Source organism: Lithobates pipiens, unplaced genomic scaffold (genome assembly GCF_037356315.1).
Source record: "Lithobates pipiens isolate NorthernLeopardFrog02 unplaced genomic scaffold, aLitPip1_a1.2 Scaffold_30, whole genome shotgun sequence".
Taxonomy (NCBI): Eukaryota; Metazoa; Chordata; class Amphibia; order Anura; family Ranidae; genus Lithobates; species Lithobates pipiens.
In genome coordinates, this window is record NW_027507791.1 from 151,693,202 (window position 1) to 151,710,144 (window position 16,943).

The following is a 16,943-nucleotide window of genomic DNA, read 5'->3' on the forward strand; positions in this document are numbered from 1 at the left end:
CCCAGGGGCAGGGGCGGAGCCCCGTCCCCACCCCATTTTCGGCTCCATTATCGGACGTTTTTCTCTTTCGGCAAATGGCCAAAAAGGCCATTTTCGGCTGATATGTTTCGGTGCATTCCTAATAGTTATGTTGGTTTTGGCTTGCTTAGCAAGTAAAAACTTACACAAAAACATTTTAGGTGGTCTGGCAGTTGATTAGGGCTGCAAGGGAGTACAGACAGGACAACAACCTGCTTTGTAGTCACTTATGTAAAGTGAGCCTGTTATTGAGTTTTTACATTTGAGTATGACACAATTTAGTAATATTCATAATTGGTTGCATATTGCAGGCAACGTACCATACAGCATATGGCTTTACATTGTGTAAAAAAAAAAAAAATAAGACTTGTGGTGTTAAACTTCAAATACTGCTGAATGGAGCAATATTTGCCAGGGAATTTCCTTGAGGATTTTAAGGTACATCTGCAAGTCAAGGACACTTCCCTTTTTTTCATGTTGGCCATGTTTTTTCTAGGATACCTGATGGTCCAGTCGAGCAAGGAGCTGCAGCAGGAAGGATACGAGCATTAGAGGAACAGCTGTTAAAAGCCAAAGAACAGATAGAAATGTACAAACAGCAATCCAGTAGTTCTGGTAAGTCATAATTAAGTTTACTAAAAAAATCTTGAGGCTCTGCTTTTCTGCACCTGGATTTATATTCGACATAACAAAACTTATTGCAGCATAGTGTACCATTTATCAATCAATCTTTAACCACTTGCCGCCTGCCATATAGCAAAACGACAGCGGCAAAGTGGTTTCAATTTTTTGACTGGATGTCATATGACGTCTTCAGGATATTAAGCCACCGCCTGCCCCCAGGGGTGCACATCACAACAGTCTGACACACCGCAACTCTGATCTAGGTGAAGAGTGTCTGACTGAGACTCTTTACCACGTGATCAGCCATTTCCAATCACGATGTAAACAGGAAGAGACGGTGATCGGCTTTTCCTCGCTGGCGTCTGTCAGATACGAGTAGAGGAGAGCCGATCGGCTGCTCCTCTGACGGAGGGGGGGGGAGGGATCTGTGCTGAATGATTATCAGCGCAGCCCCCCCCCCCCCAGGATTCCCACACTGGACCACCAGGGATGCCCACCACCAGATATGCTACCCTAGACCACCAGGGATGCCAGTCAGTGCCCACAATGGATGCCAATTAGTACCCACAATGGGCATCACTGGCAGGCATTGTTTGGCACTGATTGGCATCCATCAGTACAAAACATTAAGTACATCAGTGCCCATCAATGCTACCTCATCAGTGCCTCCTTATCAGTGCCTGTCAGGGCAGCCCCATCAGGGAAAGAGTAAACTTATTTACAAAGTTTTGTAAGTGAAACAAAAAAAAACTTTTTTTTTCAAAATTTTTGGTGTTTTTTTTTTATTTAGCAGAAAATAAAAATCCCAGAGGTGATCAAATACCGATTTAGGCTGGGTTCACACCGCTGCGGGGGGAGAACCGGATGTGATTCGCACAGCAAATCACATCCGATCTCCGTAGCGCTGCGAGTTCAGCCATACAGATAGTATGGCTGAACTCGCAGCGGTCCCGCAGCAAACTCGCACGGGACCCTTTTTTGGGTCCGCAACGGAATCGGATCGCATGGGGGTTCACACCATGCGATCCGATTCCTGTGCGAGTCGGCAGATCGCACTGCGATATGCCGACGGATCTGGGGGTGTCATTAACATAACATTGACACCCCCAGCCGTCCGCATAGGGCAGTGTGAACTGCCGGCGGGAGGTATGCGATGCGGGAAAACGCCGCGGATTCGCGGCGTTCCCGCATCGCAGCAATGTGAACCTAGCCTTAAGTAGATTACAGTCAAAGAGAGCTTGCAGTACTACACAAGCGCAGTTAAATCACAACAAGCGCTAAAGCAGCTCGGTTTGCTTCCCAGTAGATTCCAGCACGCTCCAACTTTTAAGTGTGGCATTACAAGTCACTTGGGAAAAAAGGAGGTGGGAATAGTAAAATAGCAGTTCCAATAGAACCCTGCCTGCCAGCGCTATCAAAAAGTACAGACCTACTGTAGAAACAAAATAAAAAGGAGGTGGTCTTACCCTTGTGAAAATAAAAAATGATAATTTAGGTTGGGTACAGTGTAGCATGACTGCATAATTGTCATTTAATGTGCGACAGTGCTGAAATATGAAAATTAGTCTGAGCAGGAGTATGCTCCTATTTATATAAAAAAAAAATAGTGAAAAAAGATGGGGAAAATTGGCAATATTGCACTTGCATTTAAATTATTTGGCTTTTTGTAAAATCTTAAAATGCATAATACAGTTGCTAAATATATCAAAACTGAGATGGTACATTGACCCACTTACTCTCCCTCTTACCAGACTTCTTTAATAGGCAATTCCTCCCTTTTGAAACTCTGTTTCATTAGGTTTAAAGAAGACACAAGTCCAGTTAGTTCAATCAAAATAAAAATAAATGAGAAGAAAACCTTCATAGACAGTCCTATAAACAGTTGATCTAGAAAAAGCCTCCCATCCACATAAAGCATGGTCTTTTTTGCTGCAGCAGGGGAAAACTAAATTCCTTCCTGCCACCCCCAGAAGACATTCCAGATATTCCCTAGATCAACAATCCCTGGTATTGTTGCTTATAAATGTCAATATCCAGTGAATGCAATGGCGCAGTGGGAGAGATCTCTGCAGCAACATTGCTTGCGTTGATGTGGGGACCTGTGCGTGTACTCGGCTTTACTGCAGTTCTTAGTCTTTCCTCATAGCTCAGCTTCTCCATACACCTTATCAGTGGGGCTTGCCTGTCTACTGTTATGTAATCTACAAGTTGGCCACAAGAGTAAGACCTCCTCCTTTTTATTTTTTCTACAGGAGGTCTGTACTTTTTGATAGCTCTGGCAGGCAGGGTTCTATTGGAACTGCTATTTTACTTTTCCCACCTCCCTTTTTCCAAGTGACTTGTAATGCTGCACTTAAAAGTTGGAGCGTGCTGGAATCTACTGGGAAGCAAACCGAGCTGCTTTAGAGCTTGTTGTGATTTAACTGCGCTTGTGTAGTACTGTAAGTTCTCTTTGCTGACTGTAGTCTACTTAAATCGACAAAAAGCATGGGTCCCCAAAGACAGGTGACCCCAAGGAAAGTGAGGCTCCAAAGAACCACTTGTACATAAATATTTAGAAAATTTAATTCATAAATGATTCTAAAAAGATACTATCTATCGTGTATTAAGTACAAAATTCATTAAATACCACTAAGACACGTGAGACAAAGTATATGGAAGGGCCACCATTAAAAAAAAAACCTATAAAGATAACTGCTGGGAATCAAAAAATGATTTTCAATCCCAACAGGCACTGACAAGGAAGGAACATGTACACACAAAAACAGTGCTTACAACAAACATAAAACACAAAATGTCTGGACGCCAGTGGGATCAGAGACTGGTCCCAAAAAAATATGCCAAGTGGCTGACTAACCAGCCTGCACCTGAAGCTGGCCAAAGAAGCAGTCATCAAATCAAAATTAAATCATATTCTCAAGTGCTGATAGTAACCCCACTGATCGAATCTACAAAATGGCTCAATGAAATGTCCAATGTAATTCTTTTCTTCGGTATATAGGTAATCACTGTAGTGTCATAGGACATAACACATCAATGTATCATGCAATAAGTCTGTGGGGGCACTGGAGATATATAAACTGAAAATGGCGCTATACATCTATATCGGAATTTCCTATGTGAATCACACTTCTTTTGTAAAAATTGATAGTCTATTGTCCGTTATTTAGCATCCGATATATGCACGTAGTCTGCGCTACAAGAAAATATAGTGTAAGTGTTAAGGACTTGGCTGCATTAAGATGTATGCGCTGGTTGGTTCAGCTGGTCCACTTTGCCTCGGTGTAACGTCCGTCTCATATGTGACCATGCAGCGGTACCTCAGCTGGTATGAAGTCCTGTGCGCCCTGGCTCCGGTATTGTCACACTCAAACTTCCGGGTTGCTTCTAATATGCTCCTGTGATTTCTTCCATGATACGCCGGCCGGCTCGCAGCCTAATGGAGGATCCCCGTCGCCGATCAGCAGCATGGTGTCCAGGCGGAAATGGCGTTAACGTGTTTCACAACAAACAGTGTGTAGCTTCATCTGGACGTAATGGGCATGCGCGGGCACTCCCTTTATATTCTGTTCACCTCCCGCACCTGCCCACTTGAAAATAATCTAAAGGAGTGCTCCCCGTCTGTGCAGAAAAAACGATCTTTGCTTTTAGAAGAAATAACTTCTTTAGATATTTTTCTGGGGTAAGTGAGCCATGTTCTGTACGGTCCAGATCTTTTTAAAGAGTCTTATATACAAATACAGTATAATCAATTTTAAAATCAAACATATGTATCGGGGATAGCGCAGAGAATGAAAACAAGGAAAAGACACAGTCAGACAAACCAACGAATATGACAATGACGGTGAACTATACAGTGATGCCTACCGTATTTGCCGACGTATAAGACGACCCCCTATTTTTCAAGTGAAAACATGGGTTTTGGGCAATACTCGCGGTATAAGGCTACCCCCCTTCTGAGGCAACACCATTTAAAAAAAACATTAGAACGATTAAAAAATACAAAGCAAGAATGCCAACTACTCATCTGCCATGCTGTGTTATGTCATAAAGTAAATCAAACAATAATAACACAAACAGAGATCTATTGAATCCCACAACTCTGGAAAGTAGAATTTTTCACTAACCAAACCTATATCACTTTTGGGTTACATTCTATGGGAATTGTCCACCAAAATGCATTTAATAAACCCCCTGTCATATGTCCCAGATTTACCTGTCCCTCTTGGGTGCCTGGGACCTCAAAGGCAAATAGCAGGATGTATAGTAGTAGGAGATCAGTGAATGGATTTACCCAGGGAAGTATGGTGAGCGGTGTATTATTTTAATGAATACAACACCTGCTTGGATTGGAAGAGGCTGTAGCATCATCAGCCCTTGCCTCTCTCTCTCTCTCTCAAAGCCAATCCGAGCAGGCTACTCTATGTAGCCTGCTCGGATTGGCAGAGGTTGTTACTCCAATCCAAGCAGGCTCTGTATTCATTAATAGAATACATCGCTCGCCGGGATTGGCTCAACGGCGTATACTGTTTGTAGCTGAAGCCACATACAGTATTAGCAGACATTTGGGGGCTGACATCCATCGGGCAGCATTGTATACCTGTATACCCGGCGTATAAGACGACCCCTGATTTTTGGGCATTTTTTTTAAGTGTAAAAGGTAGTCTTATACGCCAGCAAATACAGTATATCAATCTACACTGGGAAACATTATCCATGCATACGCATAAACATAAAATATGTAGTTATGCTTATAACAGTCCTTACAATAGTACGCTGGACATGTAGTGTAGTGAAATTATTCAAAAGGGGAAGAAGTTCACCATTTTATTACTTGGAGGACCAGATTTTTATAAACATTAATATATTGTTCATAAAATATAAACACGTAATTATAAACTAAAGGTCCTCTTACTTACATGCTCACCAGACCCATAACGGAATAACTGGGAATAGCATCACCGCGTGCGAATGGCCAAAAGGAACAATCTTGTTCTCCATGGATAGTCGCATGCCGTCATATTCAAAAGGTGGCCATTTATGTAGAAACAAATGGTTGTAAACTTAATTCCGTGTTCAAACCCCGCGGGGTGAGCGTACCTAGACGGAACATCCATTTCTTTTCTCTGTTGCAGTATCATACTTAAATCGGTAGTAAACCCGCGGATTTTTATTTTTTAAACCTGTAAGGCAAAAGGCTTAATGAGCTAGTATGCACTGCATACTAGCTCATTATGAAATGCCTTAGAATGAGGCATCGGCAGGTGATCTCGGTCCACGCCAAGGGAGCTGACATTTTCCCTCCGTGTGTCTTCCGGTTATTGTGGCTCCGGCGATGTGAGTGGCCGGAGCTGCGATGTCGTCACTTCTGCGCATGCGCGCGGAGACTTCTTTCCGGCGAGGTCAAGCGACTGCCGGACCTTTCAGCTGGCAAATTCAGAGCGCATGCATCGCTGAAGTTAGCGGCTGCATGCAAGGGGAATAGCTCCTAAACCGTACAGGTTTAGGGGATATTCTTTTTACCTACAGGTGAGCCTTATAGGCTTACCTCTTTTTCAAAGTAAAAACAATCACTTTACTACTGCTTTAAATTTAAATTTGATTTACTTAGTAGACAGGCCACTTTGAGGTAGTTACTCATCACTGTTGCCTGCAGACAAATTATTTTACCGCTCTCCACCCCTCCTGCTACAGCCAAATATTTCAAATTTTGACTCAATCCAGAGCACCTGCTGTCACTTTTCTGTGCCCCATTTGCTATATTTTGTATACATATATTAAGTATCATAGTTGAGTTGCTTTGCCTTGTTTCCACATCAGAGGCATGGTTTTTAGCTATAGTTCTTTCTTGAAGACCACTTCTGGCCTGACTTCTCTAGATAGCAGATGAGCATACCTGGATGCTACTGGGTTCTGCCAGTTCTGTGCTGCTTGCACTGCTGGACATCAACTGATATTGAAGGGAAGCAGTTAAAATCTGTGCCCAAGAGCCAATTTATCCGACTTAGATGGAATTGCACTATCAAGGATGAATTTTTTGAACAAGACTCTTTTGTGAACATGGTTTATTAACTGAAAGATCTAAACTGGATGAATAAAATTTATTTATTGTTGAGGTGGGTAGCATGGACAGAAATGTCATGTTGGGTGGCATTTTAAAATCTAAGGAGAATCAAAATGATCATACTTTTTCATTCGTAACCACATATTCCCACCAATATTGCGATATCAAAAAGATAATTAAAATTACCATGGGAAGGTTTCGGGTAAAATTGAAACCTCAGACTGTGTTGGAGATAAAGGAGTCAGTCTGAGGAATATCTGAAATGAGACTATACTGTCCACAAAAGTTCATCCTCCTCCAAGCAACCAATACGTTCCACTAACTCGATCTTGTCTAATTCACAAGCCCATTCAGCCATTGATGGAGCCTCATCTTGGTGCCAGCACTTGGGCATCATCGAACGAGCTGCTGTGAGAAAGTGCCTAATTACGTTTTTTTTTTTTTGTTTGTTTATAAGAGCCTGGCAACATGGATAACACTGTGATCTGAGGTGCATTTGGGCTGTTCTCTCCCACTAATCGATCAAACAAGTGTAATATTTTATCCCAAAATGTGATCATTTTCGGACATGTGCCCCAAATATGGTTTGTGGTGCCAGACTCCCGCAGATATCTACAGAAGGTATCGGGGATAGATGTATCAATTTTATGTAATGGGGTAGGGCAACAATACCACCTAGATGAGATTTGATAGCTGCGTTCATGCACATGAGAAGATATAGAGAGTTTGTATGAAACAGCCAATATTTTGTCCCAGTCTATCTTCTAGCGATATTTGCAATTCCTGTTTTCATTTCAAAAGAAATGGTGGGTGTGGATAGGACTCCCAGGATCTAGTATATCTGCAAAAGTATGTGGTTTGATCTAGAGGACTGAGAAAGCAGCAATTCAAGAGTAATGCAAGGTCGCTTTAGGAAGGCTATACAGGTGGTCCCCGGGTTACAAACAAGATGGGGACTGTAGATTTGTTTTAAGTTGAATCTGTTTTTAAGTTGGAACAGGTACATTTTTTTTTAAGTGTAGCTTCAGCCAAAAAAAATATTTTTACATTTTTGGATCGCATAGGGAAGGGTTAACACCCTTGTAACATTTGTTTTGCTGTCTGTGCCCCTGTTCAGAAGATTTCACCTCCCTTTCTGTCCCACTGACAATTGGATTTTGAAAATTTGGTTTTGTTGGGGAAACAAGGATTGGTGATGAAGCATCAGTGGAGACACATTTTACCTATAACTCTTACAGGAGTGAATTTCCCCTCCTAGGGGTAGATTTCCTCTCACTTCCAGTTTTCTCCCTCCGTTTGTAAGTAGGAGTCATTTGTAAATCGGATGTTTGTAATTAGGGGACCGCCTGTAAAGGGCCTTGTATTCAAGTGATGTTTCAGCTGAGTATATTCCAGTAATGCATGTGATGAGTTATGACAAGAGGGGGAGATATGATTCTGGCCACAGAGGGTATAACTCAAGAGGACCGTCTTGGCGATGCCAGCGAAGAAGCTTGGAACTGGTCGCGGTGGGGAAAAAAGAAAAACTTAGACCAAATAATGGGGTCAGAGGACTTGGTCTGGAGAAGAGTAAGCCCTTATGTTAATAAGTATCCCACGTCCATAAAGCAGCGAGTATGGTGAGAGGCAATAAATCTTTAGAGGGTCTCTGATAGGGTTCTAACCACAATAAGTATGTAAGGTCTGGGGAGATTAGATCATTCTCCAGACGAGTCCACAATTTGGTGGAATGGCTGTGACACTGGTCAACCACCCTTATCAAAGAAGCTGCATGAGAGTACAGCAATAAGTTGGAAAAAGAGACCCCGCCCCTGTGCTTAGGGAAGGTAAGGATAGTTTGTTGAATTCTGGGCTTTTTGAGTCGCCATATGAAGGTACGAATAGTCTTGTTTAGAGAAAAAAAAAACCTGGAGATGGAGGAGCAGGAATAGCCTGAAAGGCATACAGTTATTTTGGTAAAATATCTATCTTAATGGTGTTCATGCAACATTTAGCACAAATGCCTTTTCATAGAATTTAAGACTGGTACGAATCATTTGAGGAAGAGGCATATAATTAAGGTCTGCCATATTGGGCAAGATAGATAAAATTTTAATACCAAGACATTTGAAAGCTATAGGTTGCCATTTAAAGTAGAGCTGCATGATTATGGACAAAATGAGAATCACAATGTTTTTGCTTAGAATAAAGATCACGATTCTTGCGGCGTAAAATCTTTCGCATTATACAAAAAAAATTTGGGCTAACTTTACTATTTTATTTTTTATTTTTATTTTTTTTAATTCATTAAAGTAATTAAAAAATAAAAAATTGCATTTGAAAGACCGCTGCGCAAATACAGTATGACATAAAATATTGCAACAACCACCATTCTATTCTCTAGGGCAGTGATGGCAAACCTTGGCACCCCAGATGTTTTGGAACTACATGTGTTTGGGGGCTCTAAGTAATGTCTAGCAAAAAAATTATTTTAAACACCCTTAATAACCAGACCAATTTTCAGCTTTTGGTGCTCTCACATTTTGAATGACAATTACTCAGTCATGCAACACTGGACCTATATGAAATTTTTGTCCTTTTTTTCACACAAATGGAGCTTTCTTTTGGTGGTATTTAATCACCGCTGGGTTTTTTATTTTTTGTCCTATAAAAGAAAAAATACAGAAAAATCTGTAAAAAAAAAATGAATTTTTCTTCGTTTCTGTTATAAAATTTAGCAGATTAGTAATTTTTTCTTCATAAATTTTGGCCAAAATGTATACCACTACATATCTTTGGTAAAAATAAGTACAAATTGGTGGATATTATTTGGTCTTTGTGAAAGTTATAGAGTCCACAAGCTATGGTGCCAATATCTGAAAATTGATCACACCTGAAGTACTGACGGCCTATTTCAATTCTTCAGACCCTAACATGCCAGAAAAGTACAAATACCCCCCAAATGACCCCTTTTTGGAAAGAAGACATTCCAAGGTATTTAGTAAGAGGCATGATGAGTTTTTTGAAGTTGTCATTTTTTCCCACAATTCTTTGCAAAATCAAGATTTTTTTTTTACTTTTTTTTTTTTCACAAAATTGTCATATTATCAGTTTATTTCTCACACAGCATATGCATACCACAAATTACACCCCAAAACACATTCTGCTATTACTCCCGAGTACGGTGATACCACATGTGTGAGACTTTTACACAGTGTGGCCACATACAGAGGCCCAACATGCATGGAGCGCCATCAGGCGTTCTGGAGCACCTAGGACAATTCTGACATTTCTCTCCTACATGTAAAAATCAACATTTATTTGCTAGAAAATTACATCGAATCCCAAAACATTATATATGTTTTTTTAGGAAACCCCCTGGAGAATACAATGGTGGTCGTTGCAACTTTTTATCTCACACGGTATTTGCGCAGCAATTTTTCGAATGCTTTTTTTTGGGAAAAAGTTTTGTGCTAAAAAAAAAAAAAAAAACACAGTAAAGTTAGCCCAATTTTTGCAAAATGTGAAAGATGAAGTTACACCGAGTAAATCGATACCTAACAACATGTCACTCTTCAAAATTGCACAGGCTTGTGGAATGGCGCCAAACGTCGCTACTTAAAAATCCCCATAGGCGACGATTAAATTTTTTTTTACTGGTTATATGTTTTGAGTTACAGAGGAGGTCTAGGGCTAGAATTATTGCTCTCGCTCTAATGTTCGCAGCGATACCTCACATGTGTGGTTTGAACACGGTTTTCATATGTGGGCGGGACTTACGTATGCGCTCGCTTCTGCATGCGAGCACATGGGGACGGGCGCTTTCCCCAAAAATAAATTTTTTGATCACTTTTATTCCTATTACAAGGAATGTAAACATCCCTTGTAATAGGAATATGGCATGACAGGTCCTCTTTACAGTGAGATATGGGGTCAATAAGACCCCGGATCTCATCTCTAAGCTGGGAAGCCTGAAAAAAAATAAAAATTCTGGATTTGATCGTATTGGCAAGTCGGTAGAAGCACGGGAGGGGGGGGTGTCTATGGCTGGGTATTGCAGGGTATCACCGACTATGGCTGGGTATCTCAGAGTATTGCGTTGCAGAGCATTGCAGGATATTGGAGGGTGTTGCAGAGCATTGCAGAGTGTTGCACGGTATTGGCGGGTGTTGCACGGTATTGGCGGGTGTTGCACGGTATTGGCGGGTGTTGTAGGGTTAATTTTCGGTGAGCAGCGATGTGGGCTGCTGACACCGATCTCTTCCCCCTCCGCTGTTCCGATCGGTACAGAGAGGGGGAGGGAGGAACCGGCGTCGTAACATGACGCCGGTTTGTTTACAACTGATCACTCCGTCATTTGACGGAGCAATCACGTGGTAAACGACCACTATGAGCGGCCGTTTACTGTTTACAGGACCCGGTGGTCACGGATGCTCTCGAGTGCGCGCCCCAGGGGGTGCGCGAGAGCTGAATTCTGGGAGGACGTCATATGACGGCCTCCCAGAGTTAAAAAACCGCCCTGTAGCCGTCATTCGGCTATAGGGCGGTTATTAAGTGGTTAAAAGGTTTAGTGTTTAAGTGGTTAAACATTCCTAATTTACATACAGAAGTCTATTCCTGATGTAAAACACAAATTGCTACAATGTTTAGCCTTAACATGCCACTGATAGAATGTTTTAAAACTTGGCAGACTGCCCAGACTTTGGCTTTTGATGGCTGAGAGCAGAGAGAAAATTGCATACCTCTGGAAACCCTTTGTCAAGATCGCAGCAGGAAAAAAAAAATCGCGATAACGATTTTTGATGATTAATCGTGCAGCTCTAATTTAAAGACAAAAGTTTGTCAGAGGTGAGATACAGATGATTGTGATAGTGAAATATTCAAAACCTCCATCTTGTCATAGTTCAAAACTCATCGCACCAAAAGGTCATCTGCATAAGGGGAGAGTTTGTACTGATGGCAGCCCCCCGTAATGACTTGAATATCAGGGTGTTGACAAATTGCAATTGCCAGGTGTTCCATGGTGAGAATTTACAACAGTGGGGAGCGATTACACCCCTGCCACATACCGTTGTGGATCCATATAGGATCTGAAAGGAGGCAGTTGAAGCAGATCCTCACTGAGGGGCACGTAAAAAAGCCAATATTTTAGTCGGCAACTTGGGGCCAATACCAATCTGTTGAAGTGTTTGTTATAAAATGGACCAGTGGGCCTGGTCAAAGCCTTTTAGGCATCAACAGAAAGCAGGCAAGCTGGCACTTCTGGGCATATTCCATTAGGGTAAATGTTTTAAGGGTAATATCCCTGCCTGGGGTAAACCCCACCTGATCAAGATGTACAAGATCTGGAATCAAAGGCGTAAGTCGATTAGCTATAATTTTAGAATACAACTGAATGTGTACTTTGGTCAGAGACATAGGGTGGTAGCTGCCGCATGAAAAAGGGTCCTTACCTGGTTTGGGCAAGACTGTAATAGTCAGTGTAAACCGCATCAAATGATTTAGTCATGAAAGGGGTGAGGAGATCTTGAAAAGTCTTACAGATGTGGGCAGTATACCCATCTGGGCCAGGACTCTTATTATTCTTAAGAGAAGAGATCACTGTAGTGAGTTATTCCTCTGTGAAGGGTCCTTCAAGATCCTGTATGGTCACTGAAGAAATGGTAGGAAGGGCGGTTTTGGTACTATAGTCCGCTATTCTAGATAAATGGGCATCTAAGAATAAGGTAGTCAGACAAGAGGGTAAGCTGTATAAGCTGTTGTAGCATGAACGAAATTAAACATTAATTTCTTTAGGTAAGATGGGTAAATTTACCATCTGGCGTTTGCATTTCAAAATCGTAGTATTGCTGTTATTGGCATGCAATGCCCTAGCCAGGAGCTGCCCAGGTTTGTTGGCTTCTATATAATACATCTTACGCAGCTTGTCCCTGATAGCCAGAGTTTTTTCTGTTTCACTAAGTCTAGAAGTCGGAGTCTAGCGTCTGAAAGTGCCATCCTTGGTAGTGGGAGACTGGCTCCATTTATGAGGCTTGGAAATTGGAAATACAGATGGACAAGGTCAGCAATTTGAGCAAGGCGGTCCTTTTTTAAGTCTAGATCCATGTTTAATGAACGTGCCCTGAACCACACACTTTAGTGCTGCTCATTGAGTGGGAACAGGAGTATCATCATTCTGATGATCTGAAATAAAATTAGCTATGGTTTGTCTAATTTCAGTAGAACACACCTCATCTTGAAGAAGGGAGTCATTTAAGCGCCAAGCCCATTCCCCTTTTTGATAGGTCTGGTAAGGAGAGGGACAAATATACTGGGTCATGATCTGACCATAATATATTGCTAATACTACTCTGTGGATGGAAGGTCAGGGCAAAGTGACTTACTAGAAAAAAATCTATTTGTGAGTAGCTGAGTAAAAGGAGTAATCTTTTTATGTGGAATGGGAGATTCTCCACACATCCATCAAATTTGTGTTGCTGGAGGATTTTTTAAATGTTGTTGATTTGTGAGTATAAAATAGCTACAGCCCATGGAGGTGTACATAGAGGGGTTTAAGACAGTTAAAATCCCCTGCCAGAAGAATAGCTCCTTCAACCAAGTCTTGCATGTGAACCTTTTTAAATCTATGGCCCGCCTAAGTGTTAATAGGGGTTTCAAAGCAGAGCGGGACATGAACTGTCAAACTGATAGCTCCTGAAATTCCTGGAGATTACATAGGGGGAACCCTCATGGGAGCTCAGTGACAGCCAGACGCGTTCTGATTGTCAGAAGCCCTAAGAACTCCCAAATGAGCAGAGCAGGAGGCTGTCACACTGACGGCAGAGTAAAGTGCCTCTGGTTACAGAGAGAGCTGCAAACTCTCAATGTAATCTGCAGGACTGAGCTGTCAGGTTGACATCAAGGTCAAGCAGACCTACAAGTTTTCCATGAAACGGAAACGTCCTCACCCATCTATTAGCAAACCTTCCAACATTCAAGAATGTTTTTTCTGTAACTCTTTGCATTGTGCACATATTGTGTGTGTGTGTGTGTGTGTGTGTGTGTGTATATATATATATATATATATATAGAGATATAGATGGGAAACCACAGGAACCTTTCAAAGACACAGCAATCTTATTACATTTGACCTAGTTTTTGTGAAAGTATGAACAGGGAATGTGTATCATCAAAGCTTGATTAATAAAGATAAATTTGGGTTTCGAATGGACATTTTTTTTAAAGGTTGGGTTTAATGGACCAGGAAGTGAAAAAACAAAAAGATATCCCCTGAGTGGGGTTTTTAACAGCATATATTACCTGTGAGGGCTAATGTGTATATACACAGTAGGAATAACTACTGAAATAAAGCGGATAGTTTGTAATACAAATATTTATTGATAAAAAGGATTAAATGGGTGACACAATGGTCAAGAATTGAACTCCACTTGGTGAATAAAATGTATAATGGTACATGTATAGACAGAAAAATTACATCATATGAACCCTATTACATCTGTATACACAGTAAAACATAGATAAAAATAATCCTTTACGCGTTTCGACCCTCTCGGGGGTCTTCTTCAGAAGGTTTATCTATTGTAAAAGAGAGGACAAACATAAATATATATCCATACATTATACATTGTGATATATTGGAGGTAACCTACTATAAACAGAGTAAATATCTGATATAGTAATATTATACAAATATCGGTTACTATATATCACAGGTAAATACCTGTATAATCCACAGTGGAGATCCTCTTTAAAAGAAAGGAATATGCTTAAACACATCTCTCATATCAATCATTCATTGATGTGCCAAGGCTCATCTGGCTGGTATAGGTCGCTGTGTCCTACCATCAAAGGAGGGCAGGGAAACGGAATCCAACTAACGGGATGGCTTGCGAGGGATCACATCCTTGATTCCACCTCCTGTGTGTAAATTGGAGGGGAGTATAGACGTAGACAGCCAAGGGTCAGAGGCGACACCCTGCAGTAGGACAAAGTATAAAGGCAATAAAGAGATTATATATATATATATAAGTGTATATAAGGTACACTAATTGGGTACTATCCAGTCTATAAATAGAGCGCACGGGTCCCACCAAAATAGTGTATAAATACAGGAAGACTTGTATATGAATTCCCGGAAAGGTTAGCACACTATGGAGCAAAAAGAGTGAAAAACCATAAAAAGCCAATGGAAAAACCTGTGAATAAAACGACAGTGTGAAAAACAATAAACGTGGGGAAAGGAGAAAAAAAGAAAAAAGGGGAAGGGAAAGGAAAAGCCCAATACATCACATGCCACAGTGAGCACAGATCAGGAAAGACTATATCAAATAGTGAAGCTATCTGTGTAATTACCTATATAATCTTGCAATACGTGCACTTGTGTTGAATGAGCCCAAAAAAAGGCAATGTTATTAAAACAAATGGAAGAGGTCCTGCGAATTTTCGCAGGCGCACCCCTTTCTATTCAGGAACCGTGAAAAAACAGGGGGAGACTTTCGTCTACGAATAAATAGAAATAATAGAGTGAGCTATAAAACCACCCAATTGTATTAGAAAAAAGGTGCAGTGCCAGTGAAGGCAGACCAGTAGCTTACCCTTAAGCGCAGTGTCAATGTGTCTGGTATCCTGTCACAGATGGAATGAATTCCTTATCCATGAAGGTGAGGTATAAATACCTTGTATCCAATTAATTCAGCTGGCTCAATTACAATCCCAGCTGAATCGGTTGTATGGCTTATCAGGGAGTCCCGCCCGTCTGTCAGTCTAGTTAGTTCGGTTGCCATCTTGGTCGACCGGATGTGGTCCCCCCGGCGTTCCGGAAGTGACCCCTCCAACATGGCGGTAGGGTACACAGCTTCGTCGCACCGGCGTGACGTCGGCACGTCACGTCGCACGTGCTGGCCGCGCGTATGCGCGGTGAAGCGCCGCGTCCAAAGCTGTCCCGGAATGCCGCCGGCCAGATACAATCCCCCAGGGGGGCGGGTGGTACCTCCCCGCTCATACCTGGGACCACAGGGGAGGGGCATGCGCGCGCATATGCCTCGCCACTCCTCTGGCCGGGAAGCCATACCGAAGGGGTCCGCCCTATAAGCGACACCAAGAGAGCACAACAAGGGCACCATCTAGAGGAAAGAAGGGAGAGATGCGTCTGGACCTCCTGTCAGCAAGTAAAAAGAACACGTTTAATGAAAATGCATATCTCTCAAAGGAATTAAATATAAATGAAAAAATATAAAAATAAATCTAAATATAAATAAATGGGTGGTTTATATTTTTTTATTTTTATATTTATTTATATTTATTTACCCACCCATTTATTTATATTTAGATTTATTTTTATATTTTTTCATTTATATTTAATTCCTTTGAGAGATATATAACATTCCTTTGAGATTGTACCACATAAGAAACACTGTGTCATGTCCAGCTATACACCATTAAGTAGATGTTGTTCTCTTGTATGCTCAGATTACCTGTAATATATATTAATTATTTAGCGGTTGTCTTTATTTGATATAGTTTCATTAAACCTATTCTTTTTACTTGCTGACAGGAGGTCCAGACGCATCTCTCCCTTCTTTCCTCTAGATGGTGCCATTGTTGTGCTCTCTTGGTGTCGCTTATAGGGCGGACCCCTTCGGTATGGCTTCCCGGCCAGAGGAGGGGCGGGGCATATGCGCGCGCATGCCCCTCCCCTGTGGTCCCAGGTATGAGCGGGGAGGTACCACCCGCCCCCCTGGGGGATTGTATCTGGCCGGCGGCATTCCGGGACAGCTTTGGACGCGGTGCTTCACTGCGCACGCCGGTGCGACAAAGCTGTGTACCCTTCCGCCATGTTGGAGGGGTCACTTCCGGAACGCCGGGGGGACCACATCCGGTCGACCAAGATGGCGACCGAACTAACTAGACTGACAGACGGGCGGGACTCCCTGATAAGCCATACAACCGATTCAGCTGGGATTGTAATTGAGCCAGCTGAATTAATTGGATACAAGGTATTTATACCTCACCTTCATGGATAAGGAATTCATTCCATCTGTGACGATACCAGACACATTGACACTGCGCTTAAGGGTAAGCTACTGGTCTGCCTTCACTGGCACTGCACCTTTTTTCTAATACAATTTGGGTGGTTTTATAGCTCACTCTTTATTATTTCTATTTATTCGTAGACGAAAGTCTCCCCCTGTTTTTGCACGGTTCCTGAATAGAAAGGGGTGCGCCTGCGAAAATTCGCAGGACCTCTTCCATTTGTTTT

The 16,943-nt window shown here is 41.9% G+C and overlaps 1 protein-coding gene across 17 annotated transcripts in view; it reads left to right on the plus strand.

The window, feature by feature from the left end:
• Positions 1-16,943, plus strand: part of FUT8 (fucosyltransferase 8) — a 308,566-nt gene that overhangs the window by 178,330 nt on the left and 113,293 nt on the right. For all 17 annotated transcript variants that reach the window (XM_077464962.1, XM_077464964.1, XM_077464961.1 and 14 more), the window contains one exon: positions 515-633. In XM_077464962.1, coding sequence (XP_077321088.1) covers positions 515-633 — 119 coding nt within the window. The remainder of the gene's footprint in view (positions 1-514; positions 634-16,943) is intronic.